This window comes from Erithacus rubecula, assembly GCF_903797595.1.
Source record: "Erithacus rubecula genome assembly, chromosome: 3".
NCBI lineage: Eukaryota > Metazoa > Chordata > Aves > Passeriformes > Muscicapidae > Erithacus > Erithacus rubecula.
This window is the reverse complement of record NC_136689.1, coordinates 112,883,068-112,910,942: the sequence shown is the minus strand read 5'-3', so window position 1 is coordinate 112,910,942 and position 27,875 is coordinate 112,883,068. Positions and strand designations below refer to the sequence as shown.

At 41.5% G+C, this 27,875-nt stretch overlaps 1 protein-coding gene across 3 annotated transcripts in view; it reads right to left on the bottom strand.

Moving 5' to 3' along the window:
• Window positions 1–27,059, bottom strand: part of NKAIN3 (sodium/potassium transporting ATPase interacting 3) — a 347,132-nt gene extending 320,073 nt beyond the window's left edge. Inside the window, exon 1 of one of the 3 annotated variants that reach the window (XM_079301831.1) lies at window positions 26,757–27,059. In XM_079301831.1, coding sequence (XP_079157957.1) covers window positions 26,757–26,810 — 54 coding nt within the window. In that variant the 5' untranslated portion in view covers window positions 26,811–27,059. The remainder of the gene's footprint in view (window positions 1–26,756) is intronic. The other 2 variants (XM_079301830.1, XM_079301832.1) reach the window with 2 other exon arrangements.
• Between the last annotated feature and the right edge of the window lie 816 nt (window positions 27,060–27,875).

The following is a 27,875-nucleotide window of genomic DNA, read 5'->3' as shown; positions in this document are numbered from 1 at the left end:
TTTCATTGGGTCCCCTAAAGGGAAGAGCCCCTGACACCCCTAATCTTCCCCTCTCAGAATCTTTTCTAAATTTTCCTGTTCTTTTTCAATTGCTTCATCGATGGCAATCTTTTTACAGTACCTTTTGAGATGACCCACTTCACCACAGTAATAACATCTGCCCTGAAATTTTCCGACCTTCTGCCAAGGGTTGGTATTAGAACCTCCTGCGCCTGGCGCAATCTTAGGTTCTCCTTCTCTAGATCCACATAGCTTCTCTAGCTTATTTCCAGTTGCATTTATACATTCTCTAGCTATCGCTACCATCACTCGGGCGTTCGATTTCGCTTTCTCCTCTTCCCTTCTCAGATACACCCTTAGAGCCTCTTTAAGTAGTTCATTTATCCCTTTTTCCTGCCAGTCTTCCATCTTTTCTAATTTCCTTCGGATGTCAGGCCAAGATTTGGTGACAAAATGTACTCTTAATACTGCTTGGCCATCCGGACTATCAGGATCTATACTAGAGTACAGCTGAAAGTTCTTCCTTAACCGATTTAACCACGCGGATGGGGTTTCATCTTTTTCTTGTACTGCTCCAAAGGCCAATTTGGTGTTACTTTGGCGAGGAACAGACTCTCTTATTCCCCTCACTATTAAAGCTCGATAGTCAATCATATTCCGCCTCCCCTCTTCTTGGTTTGGGTTCCATCCCGGGTCTGTGAGAGGTAGTTTATAGTCACCCGGTGGTCCTTGCCGGTTTTCCCTCTCCCATATGCGTAGGCCGGCTTCTCTAATCATCCTAACTTCCTCTGGGTTGAATAGTATATTTATAACTGAATTCATTTCTCTCCAAGTATAAATGCTAGGTCCTAAGAACTGATCTACCTGTTCTGCAATGCCTACGGGATCTTCCACTAAATTCCCAATTTCTTTTTTAAATCCTCTCACTTCTGAGGCCGCCAACGGTGCGTCTACAAACCCAAGTCTGCCCTCTATTCCTCCCATAGGGACTTCCCTGAGTGGAAACATCCTTTCTGCTTTTGCTGCCCTTGACCTCGTATTATAATATGGTCCCTCTGCTTGTGCCGGTACAGGGTTCTGTTGATTACTGGAGGAAGAGCTACTGTTGGATGGAGATAGACTCAGTTCCCAATTGGAAGGAGGTGAAGGGACACCTATTGGTGGAGGGGCCTGAACCAAGGCAGGAGGAATTGGGGTTTGTGGAGATACTAGGGGTGAAGGCAGGTTGGGAAGTGGGCACATAGGTAAAAAAAGCTGATTTGGAATAGGGGTACTAAGGGAAGGTGGTGACAGGGGAGTTATGCTAGATGCTTGAGGAGGAGGAGGAGGAGAATTGACAAGTGGAACAGAAGAAGGAAAGTAAGTGGGGGTGTTGGTGGGTGGAGAGGAGGTAGGAGGAGAATTGACAGATGGAGCAGAAGGAAGGTTATTGGAAGCATTGGTGGGTAGAGAAACAGCAGGGGGTTCGAAGGAAGTAATGGACGGAAGAGGAGGAAGAGGAGGTTGAAGGGGAGTGACGGTCGGAGGAGGAGGAAGTGGGTAATCGGGGTTATTGACAGGCGGGGGAAGAGGGGCAAGATAATCAAGGGGGTCCCATTTACTTTTATTTTTCTCTTCCTCGTTCCTTTGTCCCTTTTTCTCTACTACTTTACATATCTTTATTGGTTCTTCTTTTGCTCTACTCCCTCTCCAACAAGCTGCGTATTCAAGTTGTTCCACATTTGATCCTCCCCAAGTCTTTAAATATTGATTCAGCATTGTACACATCCATGGATCTTGGGTACCGAACCATGGCCATGCTCCTGGTAAATCTAACTTTGGCCATACTTCAACACAATAATGGATCATTTTTATTTTATCTAACTTTTTAGTAGCTTCACAAGTATCCCACTTATTTAACATTATCGCCAAAGGGCTATCAGGAGGGATGTTCTTTACATTTTTGTTCTCTTTCGCTCTACTCTTTTGACTCATACAAGACCCCATAGTGATTTTTCAAACGGGCCTAACAGAAACTTACTGTGCCTCTACTCGAAAGGAAACAACTGACAGGCAACTAAAGACACACTCAACAAAAAATTTGGCCCTTTCTAACTTAACGTATAATTTCTTTCTTTAAAAAAAAATATACGGTGCCCCTACTTCAAAGCAAATTTAATGACGGGCAACTAAAACAGGGCAAAGGAAAGAGCTGGTCACTACTGGGGTTTACCTATATCCCCCTCCCTATGCTCCTTCCTGGCCCACAGTTAAACTGAGATAGAGCCGGTCTCTAACGGGGCCCCGGTCGCCCCCTCCCTCTACTCTTCTCAGTTCCACCGGTGGGAGTCAGGTAAGGTCCCAGCGGGGCCCGGATACCCCTTCCTAAACCCTCGTCCCTGGGGGGCTCGGTCCCAGCGGGGCGCCGGCTGCCCCTTCCTGCACCCCCCCTTCTTTGAAAATAAACACAGTGGTGGGTCCTAGTGAGGTTCTCTCCTCTTTCCCAACCGACAGAAACCTGGGTCCTAGCGAAGGTTCTCCTTCTTCCCCAAGCAAGAGAAAGCTGGGTCCTAGCGAAGGTTCTCCTTCTTCCCCAAGCAAGAGAAAACTGGGTCCTAGCGAAGGTTCTCCTTCTTCCCCAAGCAAGAGAAAGCTGGGTCCTAGCAAAGGTTGTCCTTCTTCCCCAAGCAAGAGAAAGCTGGGTCCTAGCGAAGGTTCTCCTTCTTCCCCAAGCAAGAGAAAACTGGGTCCTAGCGAAGGTTCCCCTCCTTCCCCAACCAACAGAAAGCTGGGTCCTAGCGAAGGTTCCCCTCCTTCCCCAACCGACAGAAAGCTGGGTCCTAGCGAAGGTTCTCCTTCTTCCCCAAGCTTGGGCCTAGGCCCCAAGGAGGCGCCTCTTTCACGCTCTAGGCCTTGGTAGGCCTCACTCGCTTCCCCCTTTTCCCGGCCGGCCCCCTCGCGGGAGTCCGGAACCGCGGTACTCAGGGGTCCACACTCGCTTCGGGGGTCTGAGCTGCCAGCCCCCGTCTCATCCACACCACACTCGCTCGCCTCCCGTGCCCGCCACCGGTCTACTTACCGGTGCTCCAGGCGTTGTCCTGGTTCCGCGCAGCTCCGGGTCCGGGGTGGCCAGCTGTCCCAGAGGGCCTCTTCGGGGTGGCGCCTCCCCCTCTGACGTCCTCTTCTGGGCGTGGCCTATCCCGGACGAGCCCCCAAGTTGTAGTGAATGTAGCAGGGCCAAGGCCTTTATTAAACAGCTCTTTATTAATGGGGGGTCACAGGGAGTAGGCCCTACGCCTGCTGCTGCTGCTGCCAGGCAACGCCGGGAGGAGGTCCTGCCGATCCCGACGAACGTAGGGATGGGAGTCTCAGCCTCACGGACACGTCCGAGATCTCAATAGTGGCTCATTGGTCTGGGGGTGTCATTCTTCTTAACTGCCCTTTAGATTGCGGTGATTAAACAGTTACGAAGGACATATTGCAGGTGACTTGGCTTGTTAGTTGAGATGATCTGTGAACTTGGGTTCGGTGTTGGTTGACTATTTTTGTGAATCTTTTCTTCAACAACAACTTCCGGTAATGGTGGTACTGGGAAACTTCTGGAGATTTACATATAGGGTGTGGCTAACTTGATAGGCAGGCAGCAGCAGGCCGGAAATGAGGTAAGGGAAAGGGCGGAAATGGTAAGGCCGGAAATGAGGTAAGGGAAAGGGCGGAAGGAGGAAGTAACTGGGATAGGGGAAATACAATAAACCAGGGTTTGAATTACATAGGGACTACACATTTAACTGGGGAAAAGAACATAACAACTTGATCAAAGAACCAACAAACGAATGAGTGGATAGAACGATAAGGTAAGCAACAATCTTTTTAACTCTTCTAGCAATGTTGTTTTATGGTTTTCAGCTAAGACTTTTTACCACAAAAACCAAGAGGTTTTGTAAGCTGCTTTAAAGACAACTAGTTACAAAGAAATTGGGTCTCTAGTGCTAACCCATATATTCTGTCTCTATGCTGCCCTCAAGTTTGACCAAATCACATATAGCTCATTCTAATTTTGTCTCACTAAAGAGGATATATGGCGCATTTGTACACCTCATCCTTCCACAATTTCCACAAATGATAATTCATGCTGGGAATCTGCTCCACATACAGCCAGAACACAACTCACCTGCAATTTTATGAGTAGTTTCAGCTTCATAAATGTGCTCAGCATACTATTTCCAGCTTTTTTTTTTTTTTTTTTTTTTTGACCTTATTCATAGTTCCTAGTTTATAATCTTCTAATATTGCATTTCTCTCACACCTGGCTGCTCTGGAAACTTCACTAAAATACAGTGTATAACTAAAACAAATTCTGTTGTGACATTTCTATTGTTAATAAACCTCATCATTATTTACAACCTGAACACTTTTGCTCTCTTAGAACCACGTTAGCAATTTTACAGCTGGTGGTTCAAAAGTCTACAGAAAATGATTTTCAAAATAACTAGGAATATTTTTTTGCTTAATTTTATACACATGATCCTCTACACATAAATACACAAACAAACAAAACTAGGGAAAATATTTATCTCTGTTTACAGGGTATTCAGTGTTATTTTTAAATATGACAATTGTGGAAACATTGTCTGTTTTCAAGCCTCTTCAGAAAGGAGATACAGTCCTTTGATTAAAAAAAAAAAAAAAGGGGGGACAGGGGGGAACACTGGACTACCTGTCAAGGTGAGGGAAAAGAAAGGCTCAGGAAGGTTTGGTCAGGACAGATTTTATGAGAAGAGGGAAGCTATGTCATCACATATCTCAAATCCATACCTTACTAGTAGGTACAGGCAGTTCCCCCATGATGAAATAATTACTGGTCCTGACCCCAGAAGGTACAAAACTTCAGTTAAATCATTTCCATCTCAGCACAGACAGCATCTGCAGCCAACTGATCCCTGAAAAATATTTTCATGGGTTTCTGCCACATTCAAACATGCTTTCTGAACATCTATTGGGCAGGAGTTAGCACAAATTTTCTATTTAGTGAAAGGCAGTGGAGAGAACAGCCAAGCCAAAGGTTTATGGAAGGAAGAAAAGCTATCTGTTTTAGCATGTAGCTGTCATGAGTTATTTTATGGGATATATGAAACCTAGCAAATCACATTCACATCAAAAAGAAACTACATCCAACACTGACTCAAATACATCCCCTTGCTGTTGCTGTAGTCTGAGAATCTGACCTTCACATTACATTTAAAAGGAGACAAAGAATGAGAGCCACATACAGGAGAGAACAATCTATGAAACCTCTCAAAAATAAATATTTGCAAGTCCTAAAGAAAACATTAAGAAATAAGAGGTGTATGAAAAATTGTTTATGAGCTCAAACATAAAGAAAGTGTCTTTTTTTGTACACTTATAGATTAACTCCTTTGCAGAAAGGAGAGGAAAACTATGTGAGCATTTATCACACAACACAGAATTCCAACAATTACTTATTTTTTATTTCCACCTATAAATTTGAAAATGCAGTTGCCAGCTGTTTTGGTGCCTACTGTAATTTTCCTGCAGTGTCCAGATAATTTATGATAAGATTGATATATTAAGTATAAAGTGGTTTCTCTATTCGCCCTTTATGTCACAGCCAAAATTTACTTAACAATCCCTTTCAGTTAAAACAAGGGCTTATACTTTAAAAAGGAAAAAAAAAAAAAACTTAAATAAAATTGGCAAGGCACAATTATTGATAGTCTAGAGCCCAGTCTTAGATACACTTGAATATACTTAAATGTCAGATGTATGAATCTCTTGAATTTGGTGCCTGTCAATCCAAACAAAATGAAAGAGAACACTAGTTTGTTCTTCAGTATGGGAATCTTTTCCCAATATACCTATTTCAAATTCTGAATCTACTCAGAATTAAAAGCAACCAATCCAGTGACAGCTGAAACTCACATTTCTTCCACAGGAAAATCAAAACATTTCATCCAAAACATTTTTTTATCCAAAAACATTGATTCAACAGTAATAGAACTATTCCATGAAAATCCATTAACTATTAGAATAATTTAAAAACAAAACTGGAAACAGGTGCTGTCTACAAGTTCAGACCCTCAAATTCCTCATGCCACTGCTCTTCTGGATTGACTGAGCAACTTCTCAAGGATTAATTCCTTCCCAAGAGACAACCACACAGGGAGGTAGGCAGCAGGAAGTAACCAAAAACTGTGTTTGCACACAAACTCACACACATACACAATGTACACTAATTTATTTTCTTTTAGTGACATTCTTCTAAAATACTTATATTGTGCTGTTCCACAGGTATATGTGCTCATGCTTTTACAAGGATGACTCAATTTTCTCTGTAATAATGGTTGTATCACAGACAGACTTCTGAATCAATTAAAATTTGACTTTCCAGTTTAAAATAGTCTGCATAAAATTCAAACAAAATGAATTTGACAGTGCTGTTCGATGCTTCTTGGAAACTTTTGTGCAGCTTTGTCTTCCTTCTCCTAGGTGCTCTTCACCTGTACTGTATCTGTCATTATGCATTAAGACTAGAGATTCATATCACATGCTAACGGAGAAAAGTATGTCACCTTAATCTAGACATCCACAGAGAAGACTGAAAATACATCAACAGGTGTCCACTCTCAGAGAGGCAGCACAGCAGTATTTCTGAATAAAGGCAATGTTCTCTGTGAAAAATTCCCTACTGAAGGGGGTTTTGCTATCAGAAAAACCCAGCCTTTTCTTTTGTTTCCTTACTAGTTCTGACTTCTTCAACAAAATTACACCACTATGTAGTAGATGAATATGTAATATTTCACTCTGTATGGCAACAGCACCAACAGTTTTAGTTTACATTAAAAGGATTAAAAAGACAAATATTGAGAGATATATTATCAGTCGTTCCCAAAAATCCTGCTGCTTTTCTAACTGTAAAACATCTGGCTGAACAATGAACTTGTTTTTACTCAATAATGCTCAGCTGTCTCCCAGAGAATAGATTTTATTTTATAGCTAGGAATAGGTAACAAATAGTGTAGTCTCTTTTTAAACCAATATTAATGGTGGCACTCCACAAATTAACTTGTAAGATTTGATCTTTACCTTTGCTGATTTAGAACCGACTAAATCTAAGGTATTTAGGACCTAAGGTATTTTGCATACCTTGTATGCTTATATAGTTCACAGAAAGTAGAAAACATTATGAATTTAATATGGATGTGCCTCAGTGTTCCCTTCTCTTGGTGCCAGATGTTGTTCAAACTAAGAGATTTAGATTTTATAGTAAATTGTCAGTTATCTTAAACTGGACTCTTTGAAACTCCACTGACTGAACAGAATTATCTGAATCACAGGGATGATGATGAAGAGCACATGCACTCATTTTTCACTTTGACCACTTCATGGTTGTTTTTTCAACAGCCAGGAAAGAACAGAACCATGTATGAACCCTTGATCCCAAAGAACCCATAGTTCCAAGTATATTTAACCTGGTGCTAGTGACAGTCCTTGAAACAGCCCCACTGTTTGTTTTGTAGGCCCACAGGGTGGATGCTGGGTGATATGCTGAAACTGGAAGTCATTAACAAGATGCTGGTCTTTTTTACTTGTTTGTAAAGAACAGAACACACCCTGAAAACAAACAAATAATGATGATAATTGAAAATGCACCCTTGCTAGAAACATATTTTGAAACTCCAGTAAGTTTTGAGCATTCAAAGAACACCAGCAAGTAGAAGGCAATATCAAAATGCTATGAACTATATGCAGAAAAAAAAAAAAATCCTAGAGTCTCCAGCATATTTCCAAGCTTTGGATATATGATTTTCAAACTGAATAAACTGTGTGGCTCAGCTTCTTAAAAATTAGGATGAGGCATAAGTGGGAAAAAAACCCTGAAAATGCTAAGTGCCAAGATTTTCCTTTAGGAATTTACAGCAGATCTGTAAGTCTTAGCATCTTTGTCCCATGACAATATACTATATTATCAGCAATATTCCCAGCTAAATTCCAGCCAAGGGGAAATTCTGCTGAAAATTACTTTCAAACATAGCTCTATGAGGATTTGCTCATAGATATTCACTAAGCCACCAAGAGAAGACACTAATTACAAACTTTGTGGTTTCAAAAATATTTATTTAGCAGCCTAAGGTGAGGACAAAGAAAAAAAAATGCACAACACTGAAAATTAATCGAAGTCTAAACTGCCATTCAAACATTATTCATTCACCAATTACAGTCATGGGCAAAACAGACTTGACTTGGTGAAATGGACTGAATTTATTACAAGTCGAATCACAATAGGAAAAAGAGAAGCAAAACTTTTTTCTCTCACATATCCTAACCCTTGGATGCAATTACTTCTGTCCAATAACTTTTCCCTCTCCTTAAATATGTTACCATGGAGGCATTACTACTGTTGCTGATTGATGCAGCCTTGGCCAGAGGCAGATCCTTCTTGGAGTCATCTAGAATTGGCTCTATATGGCATTGAGGAAGCTTCTGGCAGCTTCTCACTGAAGCCACTCTGACACCAAAATCTTGCCATGCATACCAAACACACACATTAAAAGGGGAAAGAACTGGAAATAATTGTCTTACATTAAAGCAAATGAGAATTAAAATGCACTAGGACTGGATCTAGCAGCAGTGACAATGAGCATCTCCATGCTCCCTATCAGGCATCCAAAATCTTTTCATGACAGAAGGGATCCTTACCCCACCATTCCCAGGTAAATCCATGTCTGCACAAGGCACTAGGACATATTTTCTAGTGGTAAGGAAACTTAAACAGCAGAAACATAAGATTTCAACAACTAGATGTTTTTTATAAAGAACGATACACTGATACTGCCCCAAGGCCTTAGTAATGGTTTACTTCAGTCTTGATGGTTCCTCTTGAACTTGAGTTCTTGAGTAACTTGAGTTCTTACAGAATCATAAAATCATTTAGGTTGGAAAAGTTCTTTAATATCATCAAGCCAACCCATCAACCTAAAATTGCCAAGGCCACCACCAAACCATGCCCCTAAGTCCCACATCAAATTGTCTTTTAAATACCTTCATGCATGGTGACTCAATTACTTCCCTTGGCAGCCTGTTCCAATGCTGACAATCCCCATTCTGGGAAGACATTTTTCCAAATATCACTTGTTGGGAGAAGAGACCGACCCCCCACCTCACTATAACCTTCTTTCAAGTAGTCATAAGATAGCAATAAGGTCCCCCCTGGGGCTCTATTCCTCCAGGATAAACAGCCCCAGTTCCCTCATCTGCTCCTGATGAGATTTGTGCTCCAGAGCCTTCACCAGCTCCATTGCTCTTCTCTGGACATGCTCCAGCCCCTCAATGTCTGTCTTGTAATGAGGGGCCTAAAACCAAACACAGGATTTGAGATATGGCCTCAGCAGTGATGAGTACAGGGGGACAATCACTGCCTGCTCCTGCTGGCCACACTATTTCTGATCCAGGCCAGGATGCCATGGGCCTTCTTGGCTACCTGGGCACTGCTGGCTCATGTTCAGCTGGCTGCTGACCAGCACCCCCAGGTGCTTCTCTTCTCAGCAGCTTTCCAGCCACTCTGCCCCCAGTCTGTAGCACTGGATGGAGTTGTTGTGACCCAAGGGCAGGACTGGGTCTTGCTGCCCTGTCCAATCTCTTAAAATTGCCCACAGCCCATCAATCCAGCCTGTCCAGACCCCTCTGCAGAGCCTCATTGCCCTCAAGCAGATCAACACTCCTGCCAAACTTGGTGTCATCTGCAAACTGACTGAGGGTGCTCTCAATTGCCTCACTCAGCTGATAGATATTAAACAAGTCAGGCACCAAAACTGAGCCCTGGGCAGCACCACTTGTGACCAGCTGACAACTGGATTTAACTCCATCCACCTCCACTCCCTGGACCCAGCCATCCACACAGCCTTTTACCTTTTTTTAAAGTGTATGTGTCCAAGCCACAAGCACTCAATCTCTCTAGGAGAATGCTGTAGGAAATGGTGTCAAAAGCTTTAATAAACTCCAGGTAAAAAATATCCACAGCCTTTCCTCCACTCCAAGGTGGGTCACCTTGTCATAAAAGAAGATCACGTTGGTCAGTAGCACTCACCCTTCACGGTCTCCTGTTGACTGGAATGATTCAGTAAGAAATGTGTTTAAATATAATCCAAAATGAAAAATATCCAGTCAGTAAATGGCTTTGGGCAGTCTAAGGCATGGTAACCCTTGTATATACAGTATATTGCTACAGAAGAACATGCATATGGAAGAAAACTATTATAAAATCCAAGACTGAGAAAATGCATTTTCAAGCCACCAGCAAATATTCAGGGGACATGGGTCTTTCATCAAATTTGTGAGAAACTACAAGCTCTCCAGATCAAAGACAAAGAAGTAGAGAAGATGACTCTAGAAGGCTTACTTATTTTATTTAGAATCTGAGCAACAAGGAGTACCCTGGGGATTAACATATTTACCAGAGGTCAGCTGATATTTGAAGAGAGTAAGGCTGGAATGATACAGAAACAGAAACAATCCTCACATGCAAAAGCAGACACATATTCTTGTCTCCTGTCATTGCCCTCCTTCCCATCCTTTCAACAGTTTATTTTCTGTCATTATTAGAACCCTTGACAACTACTTTTTAAAGCAACAAAATACATGCATAGAACAAACATATTTGGCCTAATTCATAATTCAAGTATTTCTGATAACCAGTGTTCAAATGTTGCACACATTTTTTTGCTTACCATTACTGAGATTCTCATTCTTCAAAACATACCAGCTAACTCACTACTTCTAAAGGAAAAAGAGCTGCCTCAAAACTCTGCATGCAATAGTAGCACAGGCAGCTTTACCATTCATTTGTTAGACTTGATAGCAGTTGAATGTTTCTCACTTTTGCATAAGCAGGTTTATATAACAAAATTGTGCCATAACTGCCCAGTACTTCTGTTATCTCAGATGAAAACTTTAACACCACAGCTATCTGCTCTAGGATATCTGCTCTAGCCCCTAATAGGGACATGGTTGCATTAGTGGATGGATGAGAGCTGTCTTAGCCTAATTTATACATTTAAAGAGCTGTCATAACAGCCTGCAGAGAGAAAGAAAATCCTGTTGACATGTGTCACATCTAAACCAAAAGGCTCCTGTAATGAAGCTATGCCAATAGTGCTATGACTGCAACCCATAAATTAGAAAAAGCCTAAGCAATATGTACCACTACAAAGTTTTTGTTACATGATCTTAGATTTGACTTCTTCTGTTCCAAGTCCTTTGTGGGTTTTAAGTCAGCCTATGCACTTTTCCTTTCAGCCATTTCTGAAATCAGGGTCAAAAGCAGCCACAAGAGAACATCTGCCTCCAGACAGAATCAACTGTACAAACAACACATTCTTATTCAAACACCCCTGTAAAAGGACCTCTAATCCCTGGGAAATCTATTGTTTTCATAGAAAAGCAAAGATGGAGCAGTGTTTAACCCATATAGTATATATACTTTGCATGCAAAAATAATTCCTCAGTGAGAGAGAATGGGAAAAAATATGCACCACTCAAACCAGAATCATAACCCTTTGGCCACAAAATTCAGAGAAAATACGTCTCTTTTTTTCCTTTTTTTTTTTTTTTAAAGGGAATACAACTAAGCCAAGGCTTTCTTCACCTGCATAAATTAAAAAGTGCACCTGTATCTGAAAACATCCTTAAAACAAGGATTAGCCTCTCTTGTTGGTATGGCAGGTGGTTGGACAAGAGGCTCCCCAGAGGTCCCTTCAAACCCAAACAATTCTGTGATTTTGTGATAGTCCTTCTGCTCCAGTTCTTACAGCTCCCTGAGAGAAGAACTCAAATTGCATGTATTCCAAGAAGCTTGTCTTATATTATCAGGAATACATAATTATAGCAGTAATAATAATAATAATAATAAATATATTTCTGATATTATTATTATTACCTTTTACCATTATTTTGGCATGATGCTGTGGACTGCATTGGATCCAGCCTGAGTAACAGGTTTTGCTCATGATTCTTCCTTTCTTCTGGCACATTAGTAATGTGTCTCTTCTCACACCTCTGGAAAGGTCTTTAGACAACAATTCGAGCCACAATAAAGTTTCTACCCTGGCAAGTAAAAGTGCTAAATGTGAAGAGTTCTGTTAATGCAATGTTATGATTAAGATTTTCAATAAACCACAGCAGGGGAAGCCTAAATTTTGCCTCTTCCAGCAATTCTAATAAAGCACAGTTAATCATTTGGAAAAAAAAAATAAAGAAAAACACACCAAAACAAATTGAAGAAAACTGTGCATGGCTGAATACAAAACCTGAAATCAGTGTGAACATATTTCACTGATTTCCAATAGGTTTTGGATCTCATAATTTTTGGGGTTTTTTTCCTTCAATATTAAAGAAGGCAATATTATTTCCTAAACATACTTGTGTGTATTCTGACCATATTTTCAACTTCCTTATCATCATCCCTCCATGCTACTTCAAAGGAAATATAAAAACATGTTCTGGAAAGGTCAGAAGTTACAGACTGAGTCTTCCCTGTAACAATAGCCTTCTGCTAAAAGCTGTGAGGACCTTTACACTTTCCAAAATAGGACAAAGATGAATGAAGACTGGCTGGAGACACAAACCCTCTAAAGGAGACATGGTGATGGTATGAGAAACTACCAGTGACACCATTACAATCTCAAACTCTACAAAGCATTTTATTGAAACAAGGAGGTAAAAAAATATTTTAAACATACACTTAATATCAAAGCAATTTTTTCAAATATGTGAAGAACACAAAGTCAAGTATTCAGCTGTTATCTTTTAAAAATGATATTCAGCAAGTATAAATGACCAAAACTGCACTGATGTTAATGGATTTACAGAGGCTAGAGAGCCACAGAGAGTGAGTTTTGAATGGTTTAATAATAGAAAAAGCAAGGGATACTGACCTCATTTGTATCACCACCACACACTTTGCTAAACACACCAGCATGACATGACCAAAATTTCCAAGGAAAAATCTGTATTTGTGCTATGAAAAAGCATGAACACTTCAATTTCCAGGCCATCTTTTCTGAGAATTTGAAAGCATCAGACAAGAAAGGCTTATAAAAGATGAATGCCTTTTCTTGTGCTTAAGACATGAGCCTGAATCTTTTCCCTGGCTTTGTCCCAGCTTCTCCATGGCCTCAAGCAAGTTCTACTAGCAGCAATGGCAGCAAAAGGCCACAAACTCACTCTTCAACATAGCTCTGAGAAATAGTGCAAAGCTCCCTAAAGATTAAAAATAACTTGCAAGAAGGGCATAAATAAATTAGATTTACTAAGCAGGAAGGGTTATTGGTAAGATTCAATGGCTGTATTAGGATTATTACTGGTAAAGTAAAAATTAATCTGGAAATTGGCACACTTAAAATTATGCCTACATCAGCTATATAAATAGGGGCAAGTTTATTCACACTAGGTCCTGTGTACAGTTTTAGGAAACAGAACTCCAGAAATCAAAATAGCAAGAGATTTGCAGAGGAACTCTAGAAAGTCTGATGCAATTTCCAACACAATTCTGAGACTGTTCCTGTGCTGAGCCTCAGTCATGGGGGAACAAAGACAAAACCATTCCAGGTGACCCTGGCCATTAGCAGTGGGTCATTAATGCAGCACTGAGATTCTGCTGGTGTACTTCTCTGCCATCAGAGTTCTCTAACTCACTTCACAGCTCCTAGGTGCACACTGGCTTCCCTCTGGCCATCTCCAAGCAGAATAAACATGTCACTGCCTCCATCAACTTGTGTAAGCAAACACAATATTACCTCTCTAACTTAAAGTTCTTTGACTTCTTTATGCATGCCAAATAATAACCATTATAGGAGAAAGTCTCACACTGTCATGCAGCCAATATTTCTAATGCAAAAACTGGAATTGTGTATGAATATGCACTCACATAGCAGAGAGATATTTTATAAAAACAGTGTATGAGGCTTAAAGACATCATCATATAAGAAAATGGCCTCCAAATCTCATGAATTTTCTTGCTTATTCAGACATCAGCATATATTAACTTCTGACATTTGAAAAGCTTTTGTTCACAACTAATAGAATGAGAGAAGAACAGACCTTAAAAGCATCTTAAAGTAATGGAAGATTTAATAAGAAAATAATATACTTTTAGTCTAGCAAAAAATGTGAGCATATTAATAATAGATGACCAGCACTACTCAGCACGATGTAGGGATCTATGAAATGTTACAAGGCTTAGTCTCATGCTGGTGAAATGCCAGCTGGTAACCCTGATAGAGTTACTACGTGTGAAAGAAATCTTCCTTTGAGGATGTCCAGTGGGTATATTCTCAACCACAACACTTTTCAGATTAGAAGAGGGTACTCATTTTTGCAGGCTTTCTAATGGTTCAGTGACCTCATCTAATGGCACCCTCTAATAGTGCTTGCACTTACCAAGCCCAGTCAGCAGCACAGCTGCCTCAGTTACAGCTCAATCCCTCTGAGCAGTGATGCCACTGAGTGAGGATTCCAGCACCTGTAGCTCCTGCTGTTCTCTGTGGGAGATGAGGTTACTCACCCACATAGAAGAGGAGCTCAGCATTTAGCACAGTCAGACTGGTGTGCCTCTGATATTTTATGTTTTTTGAAGTCACAGAGATTACCCCTTAAACACCAGCATAATTTATTGCTTCACTTTTAGAGGAAGAGAATTGGATGTGAATGGGCTGCCTTGGAAATTACTCTTCTGCCTAGACAGGTGGGATTCAATGTGTATTCATCATTCAGAGAAAAATGCAACAATTAAGGTTTGCCACCCAGGAGATTTGGATTTCCTCTTCCTATTGCAGTGAATATCCTGTAATTTTTTAGCCAATTCCAGTCACCAGAAATTGGATTGAGCAAATGAGTTGACAAAGTACCATAATAAGAAAACCATGAACTCACGGTCCTATTAGTATAAATTGAACAATGCTTCTATCAGCAGAAACAAAACTCCTTCCTGACTTAAAACTGCCCCTTCCCTGTATACAGATGCCAGTTCCAGTATTTTGGGGATACTGGTTTATTTTCCTGTTCTCCAGAATGTCCTTAAGAGACTGACTCTTGTCTTCCTCAGGTGCCTGTGGCCAGAGGTGACCACACAAGGGGGAATCCCCAAAGAAGCATCCCATCGATGCAGATGTAGGCATTTGCAAGTCTCATATTGCAGGAGAGCTAACTGTGTAGGGATCAACCCAAATCTGTCACATCCTGAAAAGAATCTTTCCAGAAGATATTCCATGTTTACTATATTCCTCCTGAAACAGAAAGAGATTTTTGTCTTGCAATATATTTTAGTACCTCTAAACCACTTTGCAAACAGTATACAAATAAACAGAAATGTGTTCTCCAAATTATGAGCCCATCCAAATACAGAGAACTCATGTATCAAAGTGTTAATATGCTCACAGTGACGTGTGGCCAATATTAGACAAGGAATAATCACAACCGTGTTCAGAATCGCCAAGCATAAAACCAACCTGAACTACAACTCCAGAGACTTTCTGCAGAGCATAAAGAAAAACATTTGCATGCTTCTTTTTCTGACTCCATTATTTGTTTTGGTTTGTGTTTGAGGCAGGTTGTATCTCAGACACATCCTGTTCCAGAGCCAACCTCAGCTGCAGCGTGCTTCCAATGATCTCTAAGAGGGAAATGTGGGAACCCAGGGTGCACCCTTGGCCTCCTTGGGGGTCTCAAAACCCCCCTGGCAAGGGTCTCAAAGACCTCTGAGTGAGACCCTGGTGTCACAGGTGCTGAATTCTAACCCCTGGGGGAAGTTGTCAGCACAAGGAGAATGGAAACGAGCTGCCAAAATTAGTGAAGTGCAAATTAGATTGTTAGAACGTAGATAAATAGGTTTTCTTGAATGTTTATGATAAGGGACACGTGGCCAAGATGGAGAATTTGGGGGGTGGACACCTTTTCCTCCTTCTTCTCCATGTCATCCATGTTGGGTGACACGTTGGCACTCTTGGATTGGATGGGGTCAGGGTTGGACCATTTAATAAAATTGTATTGTATTGGTAAAATTTTGTAAACATGTAATACGTAGTACTAACTATATAAGATAAGCCCTGCCTTCACCAGGCAGATTCCACCATGGATGCCAGGCTGAGCAGACCACTGCTGGCCAGGCAAAAAGTCCCAGAGATAAGAAATAATAAACAATCCTTGGAAAAAGAGAAAACCGTCTCCGGCAATCTCTCTTCGGCGGCTTCGGGAAAAACCAGGGTTTGAACCACCTTCGTGTCCCTCTGGGGTGATCTCGGGGCAAAGGAGAAACCCTGGACTGCGACAGGAAAAACCCAGCCTGAACTTGGGGCATTATTTACTTCAGCTTCTCAATAGATGAATACACACAGTGAAACCCCAGCAGTACTGGAGCCCTCCAGCATGACTGACAGGTGGGCCAAGTCCAGCCTAGAAATCTTAGGAAAAACTAAGAAATTCATACGAGAATTTCGTGGCTCAGATAGGCCAAGAGAACTAAATACATAATAAGGCTAAAAAAAAAAAATTGAATTAATACAACTGCAATGAATATACCAGGATCTCAGTTCAGTGAGATCTTTGTTAACCTGGACACTCTTTTGGCCACAAGGCACTGCACTCAGCTTTCAGTGCAAGTATCACATACTGACTTAAACACTGAAACCTGGAAACTTTCTTGGATACAAAGATTGCAATGAAATTATTTGAGGTCACCCTCTTCCCAACTCCGAGACGATCCAGGTTTGTTAAATGTGACCAGAAGAGGTTATAGGTTGGATTGCTCTCCAACCATCATGTATTTCATATCTTTTAAAAATACAGGGTGTATAGAAAATTTCAGCAGATCAGGGTGGATACAGGTTTAGTACCTGTCCCACAGCAGAACAAGCAATAAGGTTCATGTACCTGTGTGATGGGTGCCAGTATCATCCTGGTGAGGCTGTTTCACACCCTGCATCCCTCTGTGCAAGGCAGCACATCTCAGCTGCAGAGGCTACACTTTGAAAGAGTCATCAATGCATTCAAGTGACTACAGTTGTACAGATTAACAAATGTATCTGGTTACAACCAAAATGTAAGCACACTTCTCTTCATGAGGCCTAACTCATGAAACAAACATATTAGAGAAATTAGAGAAATGAAGGGCTTCATAATTTAATCCAAATTTAAATAAACTTTGGCACCTTGTGGTTACTTCTGGCACAACTCAGTCAGCTTTGACTTTCATCAAACCACTATGACTAAATTATACATTAGTAATATACAACTTAAAGCCTTCATGGTATCTAATATATTTCAATGTAATTAAAACTCTTTTATGACATTTGAATGAAGTTTGGATATAGGCTACTGACATTCATATGCCTAATTTTTCACTGTAAATCCAGGCTTGGAAGCATTTTTTTCAGGTCCTCCTAACACTCCCATGCTCTAATAATAGCATTATACTTAATGTAGTTATACTCATTCATCTATCTGTTATCACCAGTTCACATTCCCTTCTTTTCTGAACTAACCAGATCTTTTCATATAATGCTGTGCAACCAACATCATGTGAAGAACCACAAATAACTGTGGCAACTATACAAGTAAAGAAAACTTAAGTTTTGCATAGTTGCAAAACACTCAGATAAGAACAAGGTACAGGGTCCATTTAGAGCCACAAGTGAATTTCAACAACAGTCTTGACTGGTTTGGGGAACAGGGTCTGAATCTTACTATGACAAACAGATGAAAATCAAAATTTGGATGTTGTTCTGAAATAACTGGGAGGAGAGTTGGGATCAAATTATTTGGCTCCAGGAGGAAAAAAAAAAAAGAATGTGAAAATGGAAACAGTGTATCATCCAAAGCTAGGCATTGGAGCCATTGTTGTTGTGAATAGAAATGGTTTAACAGAAGAAGGAGACTGACCACAAATCTGTGACTAACCAACATAAGAACTGGAAACAGGTAATAGAGAAAAATATCTCCCAAATTTGGGCATTTTTTAGGCTTTCTGAATGCCCATGTTGGTGGGTACACTAAACCAGGTATTTTACAAATGCACACCTCACTGACTATAGTCTGGTTAAAGAATCTTCAGTAGGTCAGAGGATCTCCATGGGAAGACCATCTGTCTCCAGTATTCTGAGTAGCTCTACCTGCATTAGAGGAAGGAGAGGCTTTTCAGGTTTCTGTGAAGCAAAGTATTCAATCAGTAGGAGCAGTAAGGCTTCTGTTCCAGTTAAAATACAAGCATACTTACCCTGGTGATGTCTACTTAATTCATGAAACAAATATATATTAGAGAAATGAAACACCCTACTTACTCTGCAATAGAAAGACACAGCAAACTTTTAGCAGGAAAAATGAACAGCTCACCAGCAGAGGCAAATTATACATTGTTATGATGTTATTCCTGTACTATAATGCACTAGAGTTTCCAGCTTTAGAATTCTTCAGCTTTTTATTCGTTGATTGGGGAGACTAAACTTCCAGAAGAACATTTTTCTATGTACTCCATTTTAACAGAATTCTGTTTCCAAAATGCATTTAGATGTGAGCCTTTTTCACTCTATCTAAGAAGCTGCACTTAACTGGAAAGGGTTTGTTGCTTTGATTTTTGGGGGGTGATGTTTTGTCTTGTTTTCTAGGCAGATACAGATTTACATGTCTTACAAATTTACAGTGGCTTGTGCTGAGCTTCAGTTGCACTGTCCTAAGCTCCAGGAGCACTTTCTCCAGGAGATTCCAGGAATTGCCAACAGGGCAGTGAAGTTGCAGCATTCCCAGGACAACAGAGACTATTCAAGGCTCAACCAAAGGCAAAAAACTAGAGCTGGATGAGAAACATGCCAGTCATTCCAATCTCCCTAGAAAACATCATCATCATATGATTTTGTTCCCATAGCATTCTTTATTCAAAGGGTCTGACACCAACACAGTAACTTTACAACAGAATAGTGAGAAACTGGCTTAGCAGCAGCAGTATGTAGAAAAGAGAAATAAAAATCTTTTCCTTAAGATCTTATTTTCAGTGACACCTTAGGCAGGAATTCCTCCCACATACAGAGAAAACTTTCATCTCTCTGATGAAGAGGGCTTCCACATCCCACTTTTTTGCACTCATCTAAATACACCTTTCTATACTTTTCATCCCATGCTCCCACATAATCTCCTTAACTATAAAAGCATTTCAGGATCTTCCTGCTCATGCTTCATCTCCTAAGTATTATTCTACTTTGCTGTATCTGTAGTTTCTTTGGTGTGTGTCAAAACCCTCCTCAGAGAATTCCATTGAGCTCATTGTCAAGCATATACCTTTTATATATATTTATACTTACTCTCAACCAAAAAAAAAAAAAAAAAAAAAAAAAAGAGACCCATGGAAAAGACCTGTGGAAGAACAAAGTGTGATTATTCAAGATTAACTTTCAACATAAATAATTGGTTAACAATTAATCTTCCTTCTGTATTTCATAAAATTTTCGATTTTATTTCTCTGTGGCATTCACTTCTGTAAAGGATATTTTTCTGGCCGAAATTGGCTGCTCCATTAAGTGGAAAGTTTTCCTTTTTCCCTTTCTTTTACTGCACTACTGGCATTCACCAGGTGGAAGAGGTTCACTGCTGCCTTTGCTTGAACCTACCATTATAAAGAGCCTATATGTAAAAGAATGACTTTCAGCAACTTTAATGAGAGCTGTAGGGCATTCAGCAACTTGTAAGAACAAGTCCCAAATCACCACAGCATTAAAAAATCCATCTGAGTTGAGATTACATGCAAGATAGGGCTGTGTTTGAAGAAAGACAAGATGATAAGGAAGTACAGTAAAAAGTAAAAGGTCTAAAATAAAATCTTTTACTGCCATTTCATTACCAGGGTCTTAAGAACTCTGTATGTTCCTGAGATCAGAGTACAGTGATAATGCTGCTTACCACTGTCCTTTAGAGACCTACCAAAGGCACAGATCCAGAGCAAGACTACAAAGATTTCACTGGTCATGCATAGAAGGGAAAAAAGAAATAGCCCATGACACAGTAAAATCTGTCATAGTGCTGCTGGCACAGCTGTGTCAAGGAATTGCAAGTCTCACCCAGCACAGGAGTGTCTGATCCAAAACCTGCTGGCATCAATTGCTCATGAGAAATGAGAAGAAAACTGTTTCATCCTGGACAAAACTCAGCTGCTTCAAGACTCAAAGTGAGACACTCCCATTTGCTACTGCCCAAATTTGGTTTTCAAGAGAAATTGTATGAAATAAAAAGCAGTAAAAAATGTTCCTTCTGACCAATGAAAAAGACTAAATTTACACAAACCCAATGCAATTAACATTACTTTTCATTTTAATTTAATGTAAAGCTTACAAAGATATCATGTCTAGTATGAGCTAAGGCAGTGGTGCGAACTTCATTGCACTATCATGCTAGCACCTCCCATAAGCTGACCTGAAGGAAACTTTGGCAAAACCATTATTTTGGTCTTCACAGTACCATGTCCACCCATCTTCACCCATCTGGTATAACATAAAATCTAGAAATTTTTTTTTTCTAGTATTCAATCAGAATTTCCCCTGTGTGGCATCCTTGGCTCTCAGCTTCACTAAGCATATCCAAGAAGTGACCCCATTAGCAAGTATGGAATGCTCTAATTTACTCCAGTTCTAATCAAGTGAAGTACAAAACCTCCATTCACTTTTCCTGTACAATGTCAGGGCAAATGATTGGTGTGACTGGTTTGACTCTCTCTTTGATCATCTAATCAATAAAATTCATATTATAAGTGGACCAAAATGCAACATTTTACCTGAAAAAAATAAGGGATTGTGATTTTATTACTTTGTCAATTTACCAAATTGATCCTAAAACTAAAAGGGCATCTTTGTACCTATAAAGTCCAAGTAAGATACAGATTGAAAATGAGCTAAGATAACTAGTCTTCCAAGTTTTAATTTCAGATCCAAGCCTCACAAAATTGGCAATATTTAAACACCACCTAAACAACTGCAAGTGCAATCGATCCCATATGATCACCAAAAATAAACCTACAAAGTGTTCATGTTCTTCAAGTCCTACCCAAATTCCATTGAGATCCAACAATACTACCCTGAATTCCAATGATTTTCCAAACCACAATATTTGTTTCTTAGTCCCAAGAATGGGGTCTAGGTAGAATACAGCAGATCTTGAAGTAGAAGCAGATTAGCAGCATATCTGAATGTTCTTAAATAATTGTTTACAAAACTTACTGATCTTATAGACAGGAAGAGCAGCTATATAGTTCACAATTTTCAATTAATTGTCATTATTATCACTAAGATCTTAACTCTTTCACTTCATCACTATAAATATATTCATTAAATGTTTATATGACAACTGTCCCTCTGTCATAGAGCAGCCAGGAATTGTAGAAAAACAGACTGCCGTGGTGGATGGAGCCTAAAACTGAGCAAGAGCTGCATGATATGAAATTTCATGTTCCCTCAAGTTTTGGATTTCTAACTTTGGAACCCTGAAGAGAAGAAGTCTTACATGCAGCTTCAACAGGAGGGGATTTCACTTCCAAAGCTGAATTTCTGGTGCATGGAGAGGTGTTGATGAGCTCAGAATGTGTGTTTTGCTAACAGATAACTCCCAACAATTTTGAAAAATAAAACAAAAACATGAAGTGGAAAACAGTGTTAGTTTTTACTCTCTTGTTCCTGATGAGAGAGATCCTAAAACTTATATAATATCATATTTTTTGGATTGCAAATATTTAATCAAGTAGTTCTACTGGATGCAGCATATTACTTCCAATGTTAAGGTTAAATGCAAATATACATCCACATTACAAGCATATCAGCCTCTTAGGTATAGCCATCAGCAATGGTTAAATATTTTGGGAATGTTATTTGAGTTATCAGAGGTAAACACCATTCCCACAGCAGCTTTTTTAACAGAAAGCACAACATTCTGCAACCAGGGCATTGTTCAGAACTAAAACCCCAAGCTTTCTCCATCCTTGCTAATACAACAGGCACTCTCTCCACTTCCTCCTCTTTTATCAGTGGACAGATGCTTCATCTCCAGATCAATGGGCTGGTGATTCTTCTATCAACATAAAAAGTGCAGCAATTTATTGGTTCAAAGATTTTACTTTCTCAAATTCATCAATTCCCTTGAATCCCTGAGCTGTTAACTGAATAACTGGTATCTATAAGTTCTAACATACAAGCATCAAGAGTCAAAGTCAGAGTGCCCAGCTCTATAAAATATTTTAAAACTACAGGAAAAGCTATACATGATATATACATAGATCACTTCCACATAACTGCTGAAACTCCACGATGTCCAGTAACAAATGATGAAATGATGGTATTGTTCATTCTAATGGATACTGTCCCATCTCCAACTAGAAGGATTTACATGCATTAATATAATTAATGTTAATGTCAATCATAAATATAAATCTTCTGAACATTGAAAGAGATCAGGCTGTTAAAATGACCAATTGCACTTCCCAAACAATCACTAGTCAAAACACTAGTACACAGAAGTTGCATTTCCACTGGAATAATTTTTCAGTGTGGCCTGATGACACTTGAATTATTTGGAAAGTAGCAGATAAGTAGCCTATTTTACACTAGCTATAACTGGGTAAACCATACACTTCTAAATCAGGACCTACAGAATGAATACAGTGCAGAGGAGCCCAAGGATAAACACATGAAATGAGACTGCCAAAGCCATGAAGAGACTTAGTCAAACACTCTCCATCAACCAATCCCTTTACCACTTTGAAAATCCCATTCACCATCCCTGTATTTAGAGTTCTTTGTGTTTATCTATATACTTCTAGGTCCCAAAAACTTCCACTAAGGGTTGAAACAACATTATCCTGCAAAGGTAGTTTCTCAGAAACACATTTTCAAAGCAGCATGAAAGTTCTCACTGTGTGACATTTATTAACACCAATTGAATTCACACAGCTCAATCTTGCTGCAATTCATTGTCAATCCACCCCTTCCAGAATTTAATATATTTTGAATTTGTTTTATTTTCCAAACATTTTCAATTTTTAGTGTTTCATGGCATGGTGTCTGCAACTGCACAGGCACAACCTCTGCCAGGTGGTTTAATTTTCTAGTACAGACAAGGCCAATGTTCAGACTTCTAGTGTCACCAGTAAGAATTATGGCTGTAATCCAAAGGATTCCTATGGCCTTATGACATATTTTCCCAATGTATACATAGCTCCTAATAATCTTAATGACATTTTTATGCACAAAAAGGTACACTTACACTTAATTGTTCTTTGCTCAGACACCTTGGCAATGACATATGACAATGCTTCAATGAGAAAGAGCAAAACAGTGAAAGACCCAAGAAGGGTCTCTGGGGCAAGATACAGTCCTCCTTACACAAAGTTTCCTTGGTTTTCAGAAGCAGAATCTACCTGAAGAGGTTCAATAAAATACTGAAAGTGACAAAGAGCTTTTCCTGAACTTGTGCCACCTACACTTCCATCTCAATGACTGTTTTCCAGAATTCTGTATTACACATAATGATATGGATTCCCATTTACAAATGAAGCTATTATTAAATGATAGAAGACTATTTAGAGACTGTCCTTAGGATTACCGAATGAAACATTTAAATGTGTTCATTATAAAAAAATAAAAGGTGTCAGCTAAAAACCTCCACTTTTGCAGATTAAAGTATTTTATGTCAAAGTTCCCTGACAAACAGCACTGAAAATTACAAGCAAATCTTCTTGCAGTTAATATACTTAGTGGGTTACCATTAGAGAAAGGGTATTTTATTCACAGTATTGCAATAACTGTTTTCCTCTTCACTTTTGTCTAGGCTATTGGTTTATATGTTGCTGGGATAAAGAAGGCAAAGTTAAAGAAGAAAAAAGTTTTAAAGAATCAAGAAAGCATGCTTTGAGGACACTGAGCTGTGCACTCTTCTTTAGAAGAAGAAGTAAATCTTGTTTATGAACATGTCTCCAGGGATTTGGATTTTTTACTTTCCATCTTATACAGAAGAGAATCTACTTAGTTCATGCATGATATAAAAGGTGTTGCCAACTGTATTTAATTAGATACTTCTTTCTCAGGTAATATCTAAAAGTTAATCCCTGACCTAAGGCTAAGCCTGAGCTTAGCTCCCAGGCCCTTCTCTGACATGACCAGAATATGACTAATGTAAACAACTTCCTTTTTTAAAATATGTGCCCATCTGTTTCCTTTTAACATTTTTCCTCAAGTCGTATAAATCATCAGTACTTCTGAAATTCTACAGGTTTGCACTACATGTGCTTGGATTTTGCAAGTTTTAATCTAAATACTGTCTACAACCACTAATATCTCCTTCACCCCTCCATAAGTGGATGCAAAGTAAAATAAATTTCACTTGATGATGAATAATGTCCAGGGATGCAGTTTTGCTGCATGTGTTTTATATTCATGACCTCTAAGACACTAGAAAACTATTTAAACCCTCAGTGGTGTTAACTTCTACATGTATAAACTGAACACTACCACCACTGAGATCATGGACAGCATGTGAGCTTTAAGTTCATGTGTTCAGGAATTATGGGCCTCAACTTAGTTCTCCCACTGAGACTCTCCAAATCAGGCTGCCATTCTCTCATCCCTCTCCCTACAGGTGCCATATGAGGAGAATTAGAGGCACAAAAATCAAAGATCATGGGTTGAGATAAGGACAATTTACTGGAAACAGCAATGAGATAGGAAAAGGAAATAGTAACATCAACAAAACTGATAATAAAAGAGTGCTAAAGAGAGTGATTCACATGAAAAATTCATACCCCAGCCTCACCAGGCTGCAGCCATGCTCTCCCTGGATTGGAACCAGGGCCACCCCAGTGCTCCCTCCAGCTTGAGACTGGTGCCACACTACCCCAAACAGAAAGAGCCCATTCTCCCTGGAAGAGAGTCCTTTTCCTCCATGCCTGGCAACGATGTGATGTAGTAGAGAATAACCTCCAGATCCTAGCTATGCCCCCTCCAGGATGCTGAAAAAAAAAAATCCCATCCTGGTTGGAACCAGGACATAACATCTACTAGATTACTTCTTGAATATAAAAAAATACTTCTATTTTTAAACGAAAATAAATTTAAATGACAGCATTTTGCCATACAGACATTTATCAGCAACTGAAAGATGTAGATATGACAGTGGAATATCACTATAAATCAGGTAAGAACAGCAGATAAAACTATGCATTGAAGTAATTTTTGAAAGTTGTTATATCATCTGATAGGTCTTTTATAAAACACTACTCTTTTCCTGAAGGACTTTTTATGCATTTCTCTGCAGATTATAGTGGCCATTCACACTTTACTTCAATTTTTATAGCCTCCCAGTAATTCCACAGAATAGTAAATACAGTTACTATAATCCTCATAACTGGCAAAGAGATGTATTTGAAGAAATAGGGTTTGTTTCCCCTCCCACATGCATAATGTAAATCAGGAGCAATTCTGCTGCAGTCGTTAGCACAAAACTGATACAAAACAAGAAATAAAAATAACAGCAATGTATACAGAACACTTTCCTTACACTAAAAGTACAAATCATATGCTCCTATGTTTTTTGGCAAGGTTGTGCCATTGATTTACTTATACCCACTAAGCCCATCACTCTATTCACATGTGAATAAGGTCCAGGCTCACACTGGAAACAATGGAGACGCACCAGTTTACACAGGCTAAGAAACTGACACAAAGACTTGAAAATGAAAGGGGATTTTCAAATAAATGCAATATGTACAATTACTTCTGGAGTATTACCTCTGAAACAGAAGCGATTTCAAAGTGCTGTAAGAGAAAACTAGAAAGATCGTAAAGGATTACGAATACAAACAAACAACCCCCCGACCTAACTGCATCCCACTTTTCTTCTTTACAGACACACACACACACACACACGCAAGGAACACCACTCATTTTTAAGAGATCTTGTGGCAAAATGATGACACTGAGTCATAGAAAAGAGAAAAAAATCATTTTAAACACACTTGGGACCAGGGACTACCATTAAGGGGAGGGCATTGTTTTTGTCATCCTGCTAATGAGCCAGATGAAGGATTATTGCTGTTTGAGGTTATTTATCTCAACAACTCTTTTCTCTAAAATAAAGATGCCAACTCCACTACACAAAGAGAAGAAGCAGCACCGTTCTGTTGTTTCAATTGCACGCTGAGGAATACTTAAGCAGTGGAACCCCAAAAAAAGTCACGGGGGAGGGTCGGTACACGCCGATTTTACACAGGTTATGAAAAATAGAAAAAGAGCCGGCGTTGCCGGTCCGCGCATCTTCCCAGCGCGCCGGCAGCGCCCAGCAGTGTCCGGCCGCACCGCCGCCCCGCGGGCATTGACCGGGGGCACCGCCGGCCTCCTTCTTCCCCTCGGCCACCGCTTTGAGCAGACGGGGGAAGCCCCTGCCCGGAACCAGCGGGGAGGGAGCGACACCTTCTCGAAGCGACACCAAGGCGGGGGAGCCGCTCTCCGTCAGGCAGGGAGCGCCCACAGCCGCCTGGGTGCTGCGGGTCGCCGACCCGGTCCGTCCCCTATCCACGGGGCAGCTGTGGCCCCACGCCGCACGCACCGCCAAACTTCGGGGTCGGGGCGCGGGCGGGCGCGCCGTCGGGGCGGCGGGCAGGGACAGCTCCGAGCCCGGGGCGGCGGAGACAGAGCGCGCCCGTCCCTGCCCACCCCCGGGAAGCCGAAGCGTGCCCCGGCACTCACCAGCTGCAGCGAGCAGAGGAAGATCAGCGTGCAGCGCCCCGTGCAGCAGCCCATGGTGGCAGCCGGAGAGCCGCCGCCGCCGCTCCGCTTCTTCCCTCCCGCACTGCCGCGGCCCCGGAGGCGAGCGGGGGCTCACCGCATCCGGACGGAGCGGCCGGGCGTGCGCGGATCCCCCGCCTGCCGCTGCCGCGCTCCTTTGTGGAGCGGCTGCCCTGGGCGGCGGGAAGCGGCGCGGAGATCGGCGCGGCCCCGGGGCGGGGAGCCGGCGGCAGCGGAGGGTCTGCCCGGCTCTGGGCCGGGGGTGGGCGTTCGCGGGCCGGGGCGGGGTGGGCAGAGGGAACGCGGCTGGGGAGGCGGGGGGCGCGGGTGGGCGGGAGCTGCGCGAGGTGTGAACGGGAGGGGAGCGGGGGCGGCGGCGGGCTTTTCTCGGGCGCCGCGCCGGGGATCCCCGGGCGGGCACTTTGCGGGGATTTTGGAGGCTGCGTGGGCAGGCTGTGCTTTAGGGCAACTTGGCGGGGGCTGTGCGGACAGCGGCAGCCCAGCGTGGGCCGCTTGTTGCGAGCGCCCGGGGAAAGTTGAAGGGACCGGAGCAGCTCGCCCGAGTGGCGGCGGGGCAGCCCGGCGGGGTCGCGGGCATTGTTCGCCGTCTGCGCCGTGCCGGGGTCGGAGCGGCTCCGGGGGCAGGGGAAGCGGCCAGGAGCCCGGTGCTCGGGGAGTCGGAGAGCGGCGGGGTGCGCTCTCCCCGCGGGCCGCACCCAGGGAGCCCGTCCCCACTGCTGGGGAGTGTCCCGGTGCCTGGGACTGCTGCTCGATCCTCTCCTTGTCGCGCCCCAGCGCTACTGAGGACGGGATTTCCCTTCCTGGCAGCGCCATTGTGCCAGGAGAGCCCGCCGGCTGCTGCTGTCCCCCGCGGGTATGAGCCGGGAACCGGGGACAGGGGCTCCGGCTGTCACCGCTCCTGGCAATGGTACATCGTAGAGTTGTTCAGGTTGGAAAAGATCTAAGATCGTCAAGTGCAAGCGTTAATCCAGCACTGCCAAGTCCGTAGCGTACAAGAAGATGGGTGAGCAAACAGTGCTCTCCAGGGGCAGGTGGGACAACAGGATCGGCGGAGATACC